At 34.9% G+C, this 20,416-nt stretch overlaps 1 protein-coding gene across 8 annotated transcripts in view; it reads right to left on the bottom strand.

The window, feature by feature from the left end:
* PTPRK (protein tyrosine phosphatase, receptor type K) overlaps positions 1 to 17,059 on the bottom strand; it is a 134,994-nt gene extending 117,935 nt beyond the window's left edge. For 4 of the 8 annotated variants that reach the window (XM_008052844.1, XM_021709881.1, XM_021709882.1 and 1 more), the window contains exons 1-4: positions 16,756 to 17,059; positions 11,048 to 11,157; positions 9,653 to 9,854; positions 5,938 to 6,043 (exon numbers count right to left, since the gene is read on the bottom strand). In XM_008052844.1, coding sequence (XP_008051035.1) covers positions 5,938 to 6,043; positions 9,653 to 9,854; positions 11,048 to 11,157; positions 16,756 to 17,053 — 716 coding nt within the window. In that variant the 5' untranslated portion in view covers positions 17,054 to 17,059. The remainder of the gene's footprint in view (positions 1 to 5,937; positions 6,044 to 9,652; positions 9,855 to 11,047; positions 11,158 to 16,755) is intronic. The other 4 variants (XM_008052842.1, XM_008052843.2, XM_021709880.1 and 1 more) reach the window with 1 other exon arrangement.
* Positions 17,060 to 20,416: the final 3,357 nt, after the last annotated feature.

Raw genomic sequence — 20,416 nt, 5'->3', positions numbered from 1 at the left:
TGCGGGATTACAGGCTGAGCCACCGAGCCCGGCGGTCATAATATTTTAGCTCCAATGTCCGTTTGTTCATTCATCAAATATTTACTGAATACCTGTTACATGCTATGCATTACTTTAAGTGCTGAGGTTAAACTAATGGACACGGTAGTAAAAGTCTCTGTTCTCATGAAGCTGACATTCTAGTGGAAACATACAAATCAAATAAAAAATTCATTTTGAAATACAAATACCCAGTATGTTAAGAAGGGATAAATACACTAAAGAAAGATAAGGCAGAATAAGAGAAATAGAGAATAACAGGAATGTAGAATGTTGTTTTATATAGGATGGTAAAGAAATACCTATGTGGTTACAAAACCTGGAGTTTATTTGTAAAAAGTTGTGTATTGATTCTTACATGTTTAAACTTCAGTCACCTTTAAAGTGCTCTCTGCTTAATGTAATATACCTATCGATGCTTTTTTCACTGCTCAAAACAGTTTTTGAACTTGTCATTTTGATGCCTTTTAGTGCTGCTGTTATTTTTTGTTTCACCTCCTCCATACTGGCAAGATATTTTCCTTTGAGGTGCTTTAGCATCCACAAAAACGAAAAAAAAGTTGCTTCAGGGTGAGACTGGTGAATCTGGAGGGTGGGGTATGGGGTCATGTCACTTTTGGTCAAAAACTGCTGAACACTGAGCACAGGGTAGGCAGGTGTGTCACCTGTTTGCCACAACTTGAGATATTTCTTCCACAAACTGTGTCACAACCTTGTCAAAACTTCCACATAAAAACTCTAGTTGACTTATCTGGTGGAACAAATTCCAAGTGTACTACAAGGGCCCAGCCCTGCAAAAGATAATTCCAGGTTTTTTCTGGGGGGGGTTCCCCCTTGTAGGTTGGTACATGTATTATCTCCTTCTGCATAACAAATCACTCTAAAACTCTTGGGCTCTAAGGAACATTTACATCTTGCAGTGTTGGTGGGTCAGGAATTTGAGAGTAGCCTAGCAAATGATCCTGGTTTTCTCAGAAGGTCACAATCAAGCTGTTGACTGGGACTTCTGTTATCTAAAGTCTGGAAAGAAGATTCAACAGCAAGGGCATACCGCCTCCTATTTTCTGTTAGAACAATTCTACCTACTACAGAATAAACATAAAATTAAAATAACCTCTATTTGATTGAACTTGGCCCATATAACCTTCATGCTCATAAAATGGGATAAAAAAGATTATTTCCATTTTTTCCTTAAGTTTCAAGGCATTTTTCCTGAGAATGGAAGTTAAGTTCTACGTCATGATACTGGCTAGTAAAATCAGAACTATTTAATCTCTTCAAATTTATGGGATGAAACAGACTATTTTGTACAGGGATAAAGATGGTAGTTTTTATGTTTAAAGCTGTGTACATGTGACCAAGTGACCCGAGGAAGACCTCCGACATACAACATTTGTGTAGATGACTTTTTATACTAGGATCCACATCTCGGAAGAGCAATCATTGAACTTGGAACATCAGACCATTCCTTTCCCTAATTTAACTGTGATGAAATAGTGGTTTTGACTGCATTGTATTACTCTATCCTAATTATCTAAGTAAATCTGTGGTGTTTAATATTTTAAAATGCAAAATTATATTTTTTCCTACAAAATAAAATAACCCGAGAATGGGTAGCTTCTTGTAGTTTAAAACAGATAGGGTTTATACTTGGAAAATGCAGAAATACAATACACATTCATTTATTACTTTACATTAAACTGAGCCTCACCACAGATAAACTACTCTGTGTCTTTATAATATTCTGCTGTTTTCTTCATTCATTGAAAACATAATTACGTTGGTTCAATCTTTTAATAAATGGGACAGTCTGTGTATTATGATTTACAATTATATCTCCCCAGGTTTGAATTTTAATTCATTTGTGAAGCAATCTTTTGGAAAAAAGAAATTATGTATCTTAGGGAATTGATTCTAAATGTGGAAAATATTCATTTTGAATCACAGTAATGATTGTCAAATGATGACAGTTGTAAGGACACTTCTCAAAAAGCTGGTAGGGAGATTCAAAGTTCTAGTTAAGTTCTAGCACAGACATTTGGAAGCCCATCCCTTCTCAGCAACCTCCCCCATCTAGTGAAAGTGACCCTTGGCCAAGGTCATTTCTGTCTCTCCTTCCAAACTCAGCTCTACACCACATTTTCTAACTGTTGTCATTGCACTTAGCCATTCCGTACTATTACTAGTCATTGATTGATGAATCTACCATCCTGACTCAGGGGCACGTACTTCTCACCTTATATGGATTTCTATTCCAAGTATCCAGCTCAGCTCCTGGCGCACATAGAATGTTATTGAATCAACAAATTCATAAAAACCATTGGTGATTTTAACCTTCTTAATAAAATGAAACTAAGTGTACAAACTCTCTATAAAAAAAGATTTCCCAGTTGCTATGACAGAGAATTGTGGAACTGGAGTTTGTTTGATATTGCGAAGGCCAGGCAGAAAAAATATATATTTCCACTGGAGGTGGAACAAATGGGTAATAAGGAGACATGGGTCAAATGGCGGGTGAAATGCAATCTGGCAGAGGCAAGTAAAGCTAGGAAGCAGGGAAGAATAAAATCCAGTATTTAGGGCCTACGACAGCCAACAAGCTAACTCCTGGATGCCCAGAAGATTTAGCTGAGTAGGAAGTAGCTCTGATTTTTGGGATGGGAGACCTCTTTTACGGTGACAGGGAGAAAGGCCACAGATGGAATAAAATGGCAACAAACATTACCAGAGAAGAGATTCTGGTAGGCTGGTGTGAATAAAGAAGAAATTGTGGGGAATGTCAAATAGTTTAAAGTACATCTTAAGGGAGTGATGGAAAGCCAATCAAAGACTCAAGATATCAGATAAGGGCAATGCTAGGAACATTGATTACATCAAAGTGGGTCCTCATTTGCAAAGAAATTAGGGCACTGGACCAGAGAAGCCTCAAGTAAAGGCTGCAGTTGCTGGTAGGGAGATTGGAGGTGGAAATGTGGTCAGAAGAAAGAAAAATATTACCTGGCTGGACGATCCAAAAAGCAGAGGAGGCAGGGCTCAACTGAGGCTAAATTGCCTGACTGGGCAAGTCTGGTCTTGCTACTTGGCACCCACCTGTAGGTGATCTAGGCAAGTCACCACAGAAAACTGATGATGGACTTGGTGGCATATCGTTGGAAAACATAATTTTTTTTCTAGTACTAACATTCACTTAAAAGAAAAAAATCTGTGGTTGATATTACCATTAAATTACTTCTTCTTGTATTCCAGGATTTACGTTTATTTTTTGAGCACTAGTTTCCTGCCTTGTATAATTTGGAGTTCTTAGCCCCTGGGCTCAATTCCAGAAAAGGTCAAATATCTTGCCAACCAATACAAAGAGGTGTGTTTCTGTGTCAGAGAAAGTAGGCGTATGATTATCAAGGATTACTGTTATACAGCCATTAGGACAGATTATGAATTCTTGGTCATTAGAAATTATGTGATAAATGAAGGTAACAACGTAATAGACTTCTCATTTAAAAATGGATTATCAATAACATATTCACTGAGTGAAGCAAAATACCTGAACACCAGCTATGAGCAAAGGATTTTCAAGGCTGCAGGCACCTCTAACAGTATGTGAGAAAGCTGGGCATGAGCTCTGAGTTTTGTTGTGGTCATTTTATCTTTGATTTACAAAACTGTGCACAATGACTGACAATTAATACATGATCAAAGTGTGTGGAAAAAGTTGATTAAATGACTAAATAATTAATGCCAGTTATGTTATATAGCACAGTTATGCAATAATATCAGTAATACATTGTTTGCAACTTACACAAAGTAAAGCTGAAGTCACCCCAATAGCTGACTCTTAAAAGATACATCCAACTACATAGTAGCTCATTTTAAACAAAACTGAACACCTACAAAGTATATCTTATCACAGATAGGAACAAGTGAATGACCCTGATTGCCTGTCAATAGAAAAAGATGTTGAGTGCAGGGTTTTTCTCTTTTTCCTTTGGATCAGCAATCAGATTCACTTACAGATCGCTGGTTGATGAACAGCACTACACTCTTACTTTGAATTTTCAAGTAGGCAGTGTTTGGTTTCACAAGTGTTTATATCACAAGTACATACTCAGCCATCTCTCTTTTTCTCTCATGTAGCAGTCCCATGATTGTAGCCAGACAGGAAGCAACGGTTTCCTTTATAACGCATATACTTTCATCAATGTATTTTTAAATTAAGAAAAATATTTCTTCCTTTCCAGTGACACAGGATTGTTTTTTGATTATTTGAATGGCACATGTGTGGTCATAAGGTCAAATATTTTGTGTTTTTGGTTTTGTTTTGTTTTTTGAGTCAGAGTCTCACTCCGTTCACCCAGGCTGGAGTGCAGTGGCGTGATCTCAGTTACCGCGACCTCCGCCCGGTGGTGGGTTCAGGTGATCCTTCTGCCTCAGCCTTATGAGCTGGGACTATATGCGTGTAGCGCCAAGCCTGGCTAATTTTTTTATTTATTGTAGAGAAGAAGCCTTGCGGTGTTGCCTAGACTGTTCTCGAACTCGTGAGCTCGGGCAATCCTCTCGCCTTGACCTCTCAAAGTGCTGAGATTGCGGGTATAAGCCACCAAGCCAGGCCCAAATGCATTCATTTTACACATAGAACAAAGGTTAGTTTTATTTTTTTAGAGTGAACGTGTACACAACTTGTGGTGACTCTATTATGAAATACCTACACAGCTTTCTGTGCCTTTATATTTACTTCCCAATAGAAGTTTGGTGGCAAAACATCTTCTACACCATCCATTAGCACTGAATGGAAACTTGTTCAAGTTTTGAATATTCACCTAATTATAAATGTGCAGAAATTAAAATGTTGAAATGATTTGACAAATTCCCTAAAAACAACATGGCTCACAATTTTCTGAAAGATAGGAGTGTTAGATAATATGAGAGATTTTAACATTGAAAAGATAGAGGAAATAGCAAACAGAATATTAATATTTACTATGGAATATTTGAAAAGGAACAATGCAGGAATGAAAAGGTCACATAGGCCTCATGCATTATAAGTTTTCTGCTTTTCTTTCCTCAAAGCTTCCTATTTTTCAAGCACTCATATTCATATCTGGCTTACTGCATTGGACGGGAGTTATTTTCTCATCCTATTTCTGACAAATATCTTAAAGCTCTTATAACACAGATATCAAGAGAGGAGGTAAGATGAAATGGGACCAGAGGGGGAAAAAGGGCAACATTCTTAAACAGCGCAAAGAGTATATGAATATCTAAAAATTTCCCTTAGAATTTTGCTCTTAGCTACAGGCCTGTCTACAGGCTTTGTTCAAATGAGAATGAAACAAAACAAAGCTAAACTTAACTAAACAAAAATAAAACTTTCCTGACAGTAATTGTCAAACAAAACTCTCTTAGCAATGAACCACTTTATTAGCTGCTAAGCAACCAGGAGAAAACAATTTCCCTACCAGCTGCTTTTTTTTTAACTACTACAGGAGTCCTCCATTATCCAAAGTTTCTCATACCACGGTTTCAGTTACCCACTGTTTCAATTACCTGTAGTCAACCTGTCCCGAAAATAGGTGAGTACAGTACAATAAGATACTTGAGAGAGAGAGAGAAGGGGGAGGGAAGAGAGAGAGAGAGAGAGAGAGAGAGAGAGAGAAAGACCACATCCATATAATGTTGATTACAGTTATTGGTCTATTTTATTATGAGTTATGATTGTTATTAACCTTTCACCGTACCTAATTTACAAGTTAAACTTTATTATAGGTATGTATAGGGGAAAAAAAAACAAAACAGTATAGTGTATATAGGGTCTGGCATTATTTGCAGTTTCAGGCATCCACTGGGGGTCTTGGGACGTATCCCCTGAGGATAAACTGAGACTACCTCACTTTCCCCTCTTACCTGATAGGAGCACCCTTGGCTTGTGCTGGTCTCAACAATACAGTTATGGTGGTGGCAGTTTCATTGAGAGAGGCATCAACTCCTTCGTAGTCAGGTAAAGTTGGAGCTGGGTGATTAGAGATTAAAAAAAAAAAGATTCGATCAATTCACAGTAACGTATCAGGATGTAGAGATTACATTAAATTAGAGGAAAATCAATTTAATACCTAATTATCTACAATGTACTTTTTTTTTGTATCTGCCATTGAACATTAACCCTGGGGACCTAAAGCATCAGAAGCTATAATGTCAAGACTTGTTGCAATTTAAATAATACTCTGACAACGGGAAACACACATTCCAAACATTTTGTGAAGATGCTTTCATTTTTAGTTTCCCAAGACCTTCAAATGAGCAACGATGGGATGAGAGGAAGGTGATAACAGAGGAAACTCTGGCGAGTTTGGTTATGGAGGCACATATGGAGGTGTGGAAATATGATGACAGGAACTGAGGTTGCCTGGTGAGGCAGGGCCAATTGTGATCTGATGGTATAGAAAGAGTCAGCATTCTGTGAAAATGGTTTAGACAACCATGGCCACGAGAGAAACATATCAAGCAAGTGTGGTGAATGCAAATGAGAACCTTAGTTTTTGTTTACCTTAGCGTGAATTGCCAGACTCTTGAAGAAATCTATACATTTAAAAAATATTTGATAATATTAAATCGGGGGATGGGGGATACTCAATATTGAGCTGAGTGAAAGAGTAGCCTCTAATGGCTTTTGGTGATTTCCAGATCGAAGATGTTTAAGGGAGTATATGCCCAGTAAAACGTGTACATTACCTTCTTCAATTCATTGAACATTGACTGACTGTGGGCTCTGCGCCAAGTTTTATAAGAAGTGTTACACATATAAAGAGAAAGCACCGTCTCTGAAATTTATAGAATTAAATATAGGAGAGTTCACATTTTAGGAAAAGTGAGAGTTGCAAGAGTCTCATGAACAAAAGAAATTAAAACAAAATGTTAGGTGGCCAAAGAAGAAGACAATTTGCCAAAACAGTGCTTCTCAGACTTGTAAAACCGGAAGCTCATGGAGGACTTCCTAAAACACACATGACCATTAGACCTTCCATTCAGGAGGCCGAGGGAGAGACCTGACAATGTGCACTGGTCTGGGGCTCACACTCTTTAAACGAGTGCTGGGGGGTAACCCCCTCAGGTCCCCTCCACTGTGGGAGCTTTTCTGTCCTTTCAATAAATCCTGCTTTAAATAAATAGTAAATAAATAATGAATAAATTAGGGTTGGGAGTCAGGATGATGAAACAGGAAGACCTCAGGGTTTAGGTGGTGTTTGAGCTGAACCAAAAAGAAGGGTAAAAACTCATCAGGAAGAGAAAGCATGGACTACAATTACAGAGATTGGAAGCAGAATATCTGAAGACACCAAAACGTGGAAGAACATGGTGTGTTCTAACATGCACAAGCAGTTTGTTGCACCTGGAGTTTGTTGTACCAGCAGTTTGTTGTACCTGGAACAACTAACTGTTTATGAGGGGAGTTTGAGGATGAGAGGAATCCAACAAAGAAGGGCAACAAATACTAACCATAAGTGGATGTGTAGGCTTTATCCTACTGAATACGATATATTAGGACAAAAATATTTAAGACAAAAATATCTGTTGTGCAAAGATTGATACAAAAACACATTAAAGATGGGAAATCTGAAGGCAGAGATGCCACCTAGAAAAATCTTTCAATGATCTATTTAAAATATGGTCCAGATAGAAAAATAGGAGCAGTGACATTAGGAGACAAATTATTATCTGCAAGTTCTTTAAGAAGCAGAAACAACTAGTAAATTTAATACAAGCATAACATGTAGATTATATTATGTGTGTATATATGTATGTATACATGTATGTGAATGCATCTGTAAATATTGCTCCAACCATTATGCATCCAATAACTTGATTTCACTTTTATTTAAATAGTTTTAAAAATGCTGTGGAATCTAATAACTGAACACAGAGAATAAAATTAACAATACATTATCTTGAGGTTCATGTAATTTTGAGAACCACACTAACCATAAATTTTATCAGCCTTAGCTGTGATTAATAGGTGTTCTCTATATAAAGTGATTGCAACTAAGCTATTAAAGTACAATTACGTACTCATTGTATTAGATTAATTCAGGTGAAAGTTAAGTAATCAAAAAAAATCCTATGTGGGGTGTTTTGGTCTTTTTTATATACAGTTGTTCAACACAAACATAGTATCTGTACCTTGAAATATTTATTAGACACACACATACACATTTATAGTGTTCGAAAATGTACATTTGTTCAATGTCCTCAATTTTATAACTTTATGAAAATTCTGTAGCTGTCTCTGTTGAAAGATCTTACTCAACTATAGCAATACTGCTAGTTTCAGAGGTTAGAAAACATGTCTCAGTATATAACACTACCAACTCTTATTTCCTGATAAAGTGATTTGATAAACATTTTAAATTGATCATTGAGAATTGTTCTCCAGAAGAAAATTTACAATTTTCATACATTGTTATTTTCTAGTATAATGAATGATATTTTAAGACCCCTTTTCATTAGAATTTAAGATAAATCAAATCTTATTCAAATGAACTATAATTCTGACTGGAATAGTTAATTTTATTCACGATAAAATTTTAAAGTATGTATTATCTTCAACACATTTCCAAATAACATTTTAAACCCAAAACAATTTAGAGAGTACACATCTTTCTTTTGATAAATGGCACAGATTTGGAAAAATGGAAGAAATTTTAAACAAGTATTATGACATATTACTAACATATTCTGTAGAAATACAATAAAAATGAACATAAATGAACAATAAATTTACAAATCAAGATTAGTATTTTATTATTATGTGAGTGCCCTTTAAAACATTCATTTTTAAAAATTAACTCTTCAGTTACACATGTAATATATATTTATTTTAGTAATCTTAAATAAGATAAAATATTACATAAACTTTGGTAGATCTAGGGCATATTACAATGCTAATTTCTAGCAAAAATTTAATCAGGTTTAACTGATGATCTGACTGAAGGAGAAATAAAATCTATAAACAATCTAGTCAAATGCAAACTATGCAACCGAGAACATAATAGAATGTAAAATTTAATTATATTTGTTTATCAACCTCAAATTCCTCTGAATGTTCCCATTCTGAAATTTAGAGGCATTTACGTATGATTCCTAACAGAGAAAGAAAAGCCCATATTTGTTTAAAATTATCAAAATATCAGGGAAAATGGAACTGAGACAAAGTACGTGGCATAATAATACTAGAGCCAGAATCTTCTACCATTCTTTTTGATAAAATCCATTTATAGTAAAAGTCTGATAACATAATAATTACCAACTCCTCAAAAGTATAATAAGGTCTCTTAGCATTTATAATGAATTCTGAAAGATTTTTCATAAAGATAGAATGTAATTTTTTAGAAAAAAGACCACTGCCAATTAAACATGGCTATTTGAGATATGTTTGAGTTTGGACATATAACCCATCACAGTTTGAATTCAAATAATTCTTTAAAGTGCCTTCAATTATGCATAACTGTATTAAAGATTCAATAAGCGAAACGAACTACACTTAGTGTATATGTGATTCTTCAGGGTGTGCTATTATAAACCAAGAGCATGATTAAGCCTATTTTTACATTATTCATTTGCATACCTGAGATATTGGTGGTCACGTTGATGGCTGTGGCTGGCCCAAAGCCTTTGACTGTGCTGGCTCTTATGAAAAACTGATACGTGGTTCCAGGGTGGAGATGCATAAAGACATGATGTGTACTGTTCCATAAATTTGATACAGTCTGGGGAGGGCCAGCCACTGGAACTGCAGGATCAAATGATCTTATGCTGCTATAGCTGACCTGTTTTAAGAAATATATGCCCCATTACATATTCAATATAAGTAATGCTAAATTGTAAATAATCTCCTTTTACACAAGGTAATATGCAAGAACATCCATGTGGAGCCAATCACAATTTTTTCTACAACTTTTCCTTCTCATTTTGACATGGTTATTTCTGTCATTCTGTATTTATCTTAGCATCTGTCTATAGATATCACCTAGAGTTATATTTGACTAGATCAACATACATCTATATTCTTCCATCAAAAAACCAAACAAATTAATATAACCAAATATGCATAATTACATGCACAAAAAAATCTTATGGTTATAAACTTTAATGTATATGAAACAAAGTATTCGACAAATGTTTATTATCAACATAGTCTATACTTTGTCCAAGTTATATAACAAAATTCATGTAAATAATATTCAAATATGCTAACACAGTCTCAAAATACAAGACTGCATTAGTGATTCCCGTTCCCATGATTCACTCTATAGCCACTATAAATTTAAGCATTTATGCTCTAATCAACACTATGCAGGAACAGAACCGCACATTTGTGCAATTAAAACAATCCTTTCATTTCCTCTTTTTAGTTTCCCATACTTAAAAAGATAACGTTTTATATTCAAAGTTGAGATGAAGTTTCTGGAATAGTCAGGTTTATAATCTATTTTGCTTTTTAGTATTAATTCTTTACTCTGAAAACAACTGACATTCTGTGGCCTCTCCTAAATCACAGAATGATAGGAATTAGCAGCCTTGACCTCCTGGGCGCAGGTGATCTGCCTCAACCTCCCAAATAGCTTGGTCTACAGGCACCATGCCTGGCTAATTTTTTTTTTTGTAGCGATGAGGTCTCCCTGTGCTGCCCAGGCTGGTTTTGAAATCTGGGCTCAAGCAATTCTCTCACCTTGGCTTCCTAGGGTTTTTAATGTGTGATTATTCATCACAATAACCATCTGTAAGTCTGTTTAGCATGGACAGTTCTGCCTCACTAAAAAACAAAAAGCATGCACTTACTTTAAGAATCTGAAGATTCTAAATGCCACAGGAATTCCATGTTGATACTCAATTTTAAAATCACAGAATTTGCAAATTAAAAACAGAGAATAACTTTGATCTCCTTATCTTCCTTTCCCTCTTTTCCTCCCTCTTACTCCTTCAATCCGCATTTCCATGAACTCCCTCATTTGTCCCATACCTCATATTGAGTGATAATTCCATTCGGATCCAAGGGCTCTTTCCAGTTCAAGAAGATCTTATTTTCAAAGGATGTTCCTTGAAGAGATTTGACTGGTACGGGACCAGGCACTACAAATACATGCAATTTTGGTTATAAGAATGCTTACATCAGAAGAGGAAAAAGTAAATTACATAAAGTAGATGAACAGGATTAAAAATGCAAAATAAAATAAATAAAAATGTGCCCTTAAAAAGAATATAAGCTATATGACCAGTCTTCTGACTTGACTTTGATATTTCAGAACTTAACGTAAGTCTATAAAGCAGAAAATGTAGAAATGCAAAGTAATTTTTATTCAAAAGAATATTCTATCACCTTAGAGAGTTGCATAAATTATGTAGTCTAGTTTTCTCTGTGCCATACCTCTAATAACATGAAGATCTTATTTGTAATTTGTTTCAAGAACAGAGCTGTGTTTCTCTGAAAGATTTTTGAAGACTGTAATAATCCCCCAAAGAGTCTCCATAAACAAAGTTCATAAAATAATGAATCATAATAATAATTAACACTCTTTGGATTTAAAAGCCAAATTATGTAGCAATGAATTAAAATGCCCATTAATACTCAACCTGATTTTTACAGTTTTACATACTAACTGTTCTATAATTTTTTTAAAAGGCAGCGTTTATTATTATAATTTTCAAAAAGTTGTTAAAGACGAATGGGTTCAAATGTCACTACTTTCGTCTTTTAAATGAAATCTACTTTTTCAAAGCTAGGAATCAAACTAGTTTATAACAACAGACTTGTTTAGAACTCAACAATCTGTATAACTACTTTTGAGGTTTCCCTAGCTATGACCAGATTTGAGGAACCTTCACTTCAGGCCTTATTTGCAAATGTCATATAACAGGCAATAGCCAGTGGCAAAGGCTGAATGATGTGCCGCCTTCTTCTGACAAAATACCAGACACAAGATGCTTTTGCTATTGTGTATTTTCCTTTCACATACTTTATTTAAATGCCTAGCTGCTATTTATTCACATAAATACCCAATTTCTAGCTCTGGTAATGTTTTAAAATATATACCGTCTATCCTACGTGGCTAACAAATGTTTCCTTTTGAAAATATCAACCCAATATTGGACAAGCATAGTTTTTAATTAATATTTTCCCTTAATCTAACGTTTCAGTGAACTTCACACATGACATTATCTAGAAATGTAGTTTCAAAGTATACAGCAGTTTTGTGAGGATTGAAATAAATTAAAAATCACTGGATCAAAGGAAATGCATGGCATCGCGACTAGCAGCATCTAGAAATTCTGAATGGTATGTCACAAGCGTAAGATTTATTTCAATCTACAAGGAGACTATGAATGATGTTATGACCTCTGAGGCCGGCAACATCATTTGGCACATTAATAATAAATTCATAAAGGAAAGAAACCCACAGTAAACAGGAAAAGATGGAGGTGCTGAACTTCAGAAGATCTGTCATGTATTTGTCAGCTGAAGGCTCAGAGAGAAGTTAACCAAAGGCATCCACTTCCCTCCTGCAAAGCTTATGCAACAGTTCAATGCAAAGGGGCAGGAATAGCCCTTCTGCATTATCTGTGGCAGTTGCTAAGGCTGCCATGGGCATGGGCATTAGTTTGTTTCCCAAGGGAGTACCTGTTGTTGCCATTTTACTCAAATGACATAAACTGATTACTATAATTAAGGAGAAGATTTTATTTTTTTCTGTCTTTATACATATCTCACAAAACATGGCTGATAGGGGAAGGCAAGGGCAAAATGATAATAATTAGTGCATAAATGTTTATTTGATGACATTGGAATAACTGCGTATGTTCATCCAACACAATTTGGCCTACAAATATTATAAGATGGCATGACTGTATTTCAAAGGGTTCTTCACAAATAGGGATGATTTTAAATGTTTGAATAATTCTGCATTGAAAGAAGGGTAGAAGCCGGGTGTGACGGCTCACACCTGTGATCCTAGCACTTTGGGAGCTGGAGGCGAGGGGACTGCCTGAGCGCATGGGTTTAAGACCAGCCTGGGCAACACGGTGGGACCACATCTCTATAATAAATCAAAAAATTAGCCAGGCATGGTGGTGCATGCCCTTTGTTCCAGCTACATGGAAAGCTGAGGCAGGAGGATCACCTGAGCCCAGCAGGTGGAGGCTGCGGTGGCCATCAGTGTGCTACCACACTCCAGCCTTGACAAAACAGGACTCTAACTCAAAAAAAAAAAATAAGAAAAAAAGTGTAGAATTGGAAAGTAATTTCTCTGGAAATTTTATATTTTTATGTTCTTACACTCATTCTACTTTTAAAATAGCATTCACTCTAATTACCTACAGGTCATATTTGCAAGAGGGAAAAGTGGGTGGGACAGTTATGAACAAGAGTGTCATACTACTTATCTTGTACTTGGATGAATATAGTGGAGGAGGGAAAGAACTATGCTTAGATGAACTACAAAACACACACATAAACAGGAGGGGATGAGGTGTGGTCACAGACCAATTATATTCAATAAATTTCTGCATTTGAAGGAGGATTATATCTGTCTATATACAGACAGCGTCTCTATGTATTTATGATTTGTGTAAATACAACAAGAAGCCACTAAAACCATTATCATGGCAGTCTACAGATTGCAGACAATGCCACTTCACATTTCCACCTCAACAACTTTTAGTGGAGACAGAATGCTGACTTTTGTTCCCCTGTTTGAGATTTATATGAGAGCTGTTTCAGCTAATTTTTTTGAAAGTCCTTTAAAATACAACTCTCAAAATGGAAAAGACAGAAAAAATGAAATATGGGTGGAGCAAGACTATATTCAATAAGCATCATAATCTTTAAAATGTAATAAATGTACGTTTAAAAATAGCCTTGTAGTCTCAAAAAATGTCCCCAAACTAGGTTTTTCTGCTGAGCTAACTTCATAATATTGATTTTTATGAATGTTGGGATAAAAAATGAACACAAAACCTCACACGAAAAATTCTGCCCATGAATTAAAAAATGTATGCAATAAATTAAATATAAATTCTACCTTAGGGTTCTGGTGGGAGATCATTTTAGCTTTGCTCTCATGATTTATGGATGTCCCCAGAATTCTTTTCATAAAATTATATCCTTTTATTGGATGGTTGATAATTTATTCCTTTTCTAGGTATATAGGGCAGCAATAATTTAGTAAGACTGACTTAATCAGATCATCATAATCCATCGATCTTTGCAACAACAGATTATGATTTAGTTATATTTTTCCCTCAGGAACATTAAGTCGCATCAAGTATTCTACGTAGAAACAGAAGCTCATGTGCAGATTGGAAGACTGAGTTACTCACAAACACTTCATAGAAAAAGTTTGTGTATCAATCCTTAAATATTATATGTAAAACAAAAAGAAAACAAAAACCCTCACATTAGAAGGGATTAGGTTGTGACCGTACGATAAAAGAATAACATGCAACTTAATATCATTAAAACCAGTAAAAAAAAAAAAATTCTTCAAAGCAGAGGTCAAAATAAAACTAAAGTCAAAATAATGTTAAAATTGGAATACATAGTTAATGTCATTTTATTTTTAAAAGACTTTTTCTGAATAAAATTAAAAGCACCATGATGAGTTTGATCAATGTAAGGCATAATTAAAAATTCCAAAGCAATTAATTCCCCGATTATTAATCTAGTCAAATGTGTACTGACAATACATTTAAAAAATTAATGCAATATGAAAAAGATTATATAAGCCTGGCCGCATTCTTTTGTTTGTGGGAAAGAAAGGAACCTAACAGACCATACTGAAGAATTCCATCAAAACAAACTGTATTGTGAGAGAGAGACTGACTAAAAAGTACAAAACTCACGGAACTGAGGCTATTATTGCAAATAAGAAATTATGGTTTTGTTTTTTTTTTTTAAGTACAGGCAATAAAACATGTGAGTACAGTCTTATTACTAAAAACATAGGTTACACAATGCCTGGCGTGACACAGACATTGTAAATTTATTCCACTTTAGAAGATGAGACAGATGTTTTTCGGATCTTTAGACTCTACTCTTAGATTTCTCATTTCTGTCATGAACCTATGAAGCAACTACCCCCAACCACTGTTTCCTGGATAAACATGAGCTGAGCTGTGTGTATATGTGGATGTGGAGGGGGGAGGCGCAGATGCATGTATATTTATAAATCAGGGCAGGAGGTGTTGCTAAAATATTGTTGCCACTTCAATGAGGAGAAAGTCAATACATAACAGCTGCGATAATGTTTGATTACCTCAAACATGACAAACAGATATCTATCATAAAAAAGTCTTATGTTTATTCTCTGAAATTTTAGAAATATGACAATAACGCCATGTATAATTCTAGAACTATAGTAATTGTTTCCTTCAAACTCTCAGCTAAATGAGTTTAAAAGGCTCTCGTTTCTCATTATTGCAACAAAAAACAACAGGTCAAACAAGAGGCATTTCTACTTTTCAGAGTGGGAGGGTTTTAAGTGAGAAGTATTTCTAGATATAAGGGCATATTAACCTATTTTATGGCAATCTTATATTTGGCAGGCACCAAAAGATATATCTGAGCCTAGAGTTCAGAACTTGAAAGAAGTTGGGAACACCTGTTTATAAAATATATCCATATTCTGAAACACAAATAAAAATGTAGACTTACTATCAACTATCAAGCTATTAAAGGAGAATATTATAAGACAATGGAACTTCTGAGATCATCTGATTTAAACCCTTCATTTAGAGATAAGCATGGAGAGCTAGAGAGGGGAGCTGAGATTACAGAAGTCCTAAAGCCAGGACTTAAAGCTCTGGACTCTTGACCCCAAGTTTAACTTTGCCTCAGTTCACCATATAGCAGCACACTTTGATTTCCAGATGGCTTCATTCACAAAAGGAAATTCTGAAATGAAACACTGAACATCAAAAGAATGCATTATTATCAATAGAATATTATAATGTGTGGCCTTTTTGTACATGTTTTGTTGAATTAGGAAACACATTCATATTCACATAATGTACCATAGTGCTATTGCAGGTGTGTGTACATTAAAATATAAATGTTTGTTCCTATTAATTATTAAGAAGTAACATACACAGAAATTAGACAAAGTACAGTTCGGTTAACTTGGATGGCTTGCAAATCGCTAATAATGGCCCGTATTTAGACTTAGTGATATGAATCGATACCTTCTTTTATATTTAGGCCCACATAAAACTGTCTAAAAATTAATAGAAAAGGTAAACAGTGTTGTTTTAAAATGTTAAAAAAAAAAACTAAAAGCAGCTAGCATTGGTTTGTAAGTTGCAAAATCCTAACATTTTTAATCAAGTGCATTTTACCAATAGGTAATTAATATTGTGCCATGGATAGTAAAGATTATTTTTGATTATTTTTGAACATTTAGTAAGAAAAACTTTAAGTGTCCAGTGTAATTGCCACTTCTATTGACTTTGTATAAAAAGAAAAGACAATAGAGTTACATTTGATTTCCTATTTGGATGCTTCTCTGAAGAATAGTAAGTTTTGTTAAAGGCAAGCTTTTGGCAAGGTTAACCTCATTAGAAGCATTTAGCAGATTTCACAATCCTACTCAATTCTGGGTAATCTATGGAAATGTATAAGCCATCATATTATTGTTGTTATATAATTTTCCCTTTTAACATAATATAGTATGAGCATACCATCTTCATCAGTCTGAATAATTGTCTCTTCACTCTCCTTCCTTCCTTCTGGATTGGTTAGGATCATCTTGAGGCTGACGTTTGTATAAGGGGGCAGATGGTTCACAACATGCTGAGGGGCTTTGGGGTCCATGTCCAAACAGTCTGCCTTGCTTTCATTATGACCACGGAAGTAATGGTAGCAGATAGTGACATTAAAAGTGTGGCAACGAGTGATGTTGTAACCCAAGGATTCCCAGTCCACAGCAATGCGTCTTGCCTGAATTTCAGCAATCTTTAAAGTCTTCGGGGTTCGCATAGGTTCTGAAAAAAGAAATCAAAATTGCAGACAGCTATCAACTTTATCATGAATCATCTCAGAAAAATAAAGCACTGAGCATGATACAACATATGCAAATCTGGAAATCTGGAAATCATCTTTTATTTTCATTTGCTTTATTTATTCAGGATCTTATTCTTATTGAAGGTTTCAATCAGGGACGATGATTCAACACTAGGAAAATAAATGAAAAATGTCAACAATCCACAGTACTCAGAAAATTGGCAAAAAAATAAAAACTGAAAAATGTAGCCACAATACTTTTATAGCTGCTGCTGTTACTGCCCAACTCCTTGTTTATCTTGGGTCATTACTGAGCAAGTGAATTAGCTAATACATCAAAATGGATAAGAGTCAACGCATTCTACACTATGATTTGTCATGTCACCAAGCTATGTAGTATACTAATTAGTCTAATTGTAACACTAAATTACCATTTACTAATATGACGTAGATATTAATTAACATTAATTATTTCCCTAATGATATTGTTCATCAAAGCAAAAAAAAATGGAGAAATATTATAAGAACATATGTGGATATTCACATTGTCTTCTTTTGTTATTGATCTCTTTCTGTCTTTTTCTGGAAAATATTTAGTTCTGACAATACATTCCCTGTCACCCAAAACAAACTGGGAGGTGAGTTTCCATTCAACTGGAAAATGCTGGCAGAATTAAACACTTCAAAGACTGGAGTCCATCCATCACTGCTTCCCAAGTGGATTCTTTCCTTATTCAAGACTAACTTTAATCATCTAACTTAATCAACATAAATACTCTATGAAAGTCATGGTCTTGGCAACATCTTCACAGTAGAGAAAGCAACACACAGCAAAACTTTAATACATAGATTAGACAAAAAGAAAAAAATCAAGGCCTTGCCAGTGCATCCCTTAACTCTTACTTAAAGACAGTCAACACTTTGCTAAATGAAAATCAGTAGCAAAGATAATGCAAACAAGTCCAAACTGGGTGTCTTTATCAATGTTATTTTCAAAATTAAAACAACAGTTCTGTAAAAACCATCAACATGCTACACAGATGGCAAGCCCAAATTGGGATTCTAGTCCAATGTATCTAGTGTGCAATCTAAAATGAACTCTGGTGGCCATTTATTTAAAACCTTTAAACAACAAAAAAAATCTATATATATACATGCAAATGAGTCTTTGGTATAATCTAATGCTTGGGTTTTAAATGTCATTTGGCAATCTTATGCCTCTTCCCAGTATCTAGCCTTCCTATTTTTCCCCTCCCCCAATCCCACCCTTCCTATTTTTCCACTTTTATTTCATATGCTACCTTAAGCCTGTAGGTGGAAGAAAGATGCAGCTTTCTAATCATTTTTAAAATTGCTTTTTATATCTAGCTCTATGCTAACATTTTTCCCCACCAGGTCAAGAGTAAAGTGATGATGTTTTCAATTCCAATTAGTTAGATTAAAAACATAGTCTTTGCTACAACTGCCCACCAACTGACCAGGGGATTATAACTAGGATCACCACAAAAATTCCCAGATAATCTGTGATTTTGCTACCTATGAAGTAGCAACCAGATACTATTTAGTAGCAGAGTAAGGTTAGGTCTTACTAGATGATGCTAAGGTTAGGTCGTACTTTGTTCTAAAAGTATCCAGCACGAGCAAGTAAGATTTCCCATGACAATACCCGGAGTATAGGAATGAACAGTTACACAGCAATGACAGAAAATATCCATAAATATATATTTATTTCTCTAGTTTTCTTTTATAGATCTAGCATTTATATACTTGTTTTAATACACCCCTCATCTTGAATCTGACATCGCTCTCTTTTATGCATCTCTATATTTTCAAGCCATCACTCTCACCAGTCTTTCCATTCTGTTTCACTATTAGGTTTGTACTTACTCTGCATTTTAATATTGTTTTTAAAATATGCCTAGGCAGCTTTACACATTTTGAAAAAGAGACAGAGTAGCTTTGCATCCTCAATTCTTACATAGCTAAGAGTAGGCAAAGATAGAGAAATTACCTAGCCTGGTGAGTGACACATCGAAGTACTATAGTAAAAAACATTCATAACAACATAAAAGACCACAATGAAGAAAAAGCAACTGCGAACACATTCATCAATGCATCATCTATCAGTTGTTTTGGAAATTGCTACATGTTTTTTCTCATCCTCAATTTTTTGACTTTCTATTTTCAAATTCTTATTGAGTATTCCCTATATTGCAATTTCATGTAAGTTTTTTCCTGCTTTTCCGATAAAAAGAAACAAGAAAAAAGTGGTAGGGCAAAGTTTTATCAGATATATAGGGAGAAACATAACAGTGGAGTGATTTTCATGTAACAAATAGTTATATTTAAGTGTTTTGATCAAATTATTCACCTATTACAAACAAAAAGATTTTTTTATTGTATAAAGGGTACAATCTAAGCACAGTGGAAAGTACTAAAGTGAATACAACATAATATTACACTTTAAGGACCTTACCATTTGTTTATCAAGTATTATAAACTAAGAAAAAAAATGTACATATATAGTATGTAAATAGAATAAAATGCTACAGGAATCTAAAAGAGAGAAATAACTTCCACCTGTCAAATGCTAGAGACATTTGTGTTAGGTCTTGACGAAGAGAGGCAAGATCTTTTAAAAAAAAAGTTTGGGTAAATAATACAAAACCAAAGGAAAACAGATCAATAAAAATGTAAATACAATTGAAAGAAAAAAGGACATAATCCCATTTGGTTGCTGTACAAGTCTCTGGTAGGAGATAATGTAGGAAAGATTGGTTAAGAGAAGATTGGGAAACCTTTCAATGTTATAGTAAGACATTGAACTTGATCTAATAGGCTATGGGAAGTCACTGAGGGTTTCTGAGCAGGAAGTTAACACAGTAGAATAACTCCTTTGGCAAGATTAATTTGAAGACTGTGTCAAGTGTGGAGATACTAGAGATAGAGAAATCAAAAGTTTATAATGTGTTAGGGAAGATTCTCGGGTAAGCAAGAAAGGGGACAGCAGGAACACGCAGGATAAATGCTACTGATATGGAAGGACAACTGAGAAACTTGGTGTACTTGGATTTGAGATTTGTGAAAGGATACAATATAGCTAATGTGTTCAGACTGAATGACTAAGAAAATTATGGTGCTTTCAAGTGAACTGAGAAAAACCAAGAACAAACACAGACTGGGGAGTACAATGATCCAGTAATTCAGTGCCATGTATTTATTGTTTTCTCTTGGCCGGGAAGTATATTAGGAACTAAGAATACAAAGCTCAATTTGACAACGTCCTCGGCTAAGAAGGAAGACACATAAGCAATACTTGAACTGATCTGTGTTTCAGAT

The sequence above is a fragment of the Carlito syrichta genome, unplaced genomic scaffold (genome assembly GCF_000164805.1).
Source record: "Carlito syrichta isolate Samal-C Ts95f unplaced genomic scaffold, Tarsius_syrichta-2.0.1 Scaffold287566, whole genome shotgun sequence".
Lineage (NCBI taxonomy): Eukaryota > Metazoa > Chordata > Mammalia > Primates > Tarsiidae > Carlito > Carlito syrichta.
Note: the sequence above shows the minus strand (reverse complement) of the source record. Positions and strands in the feature narration are given on the sequence as shown.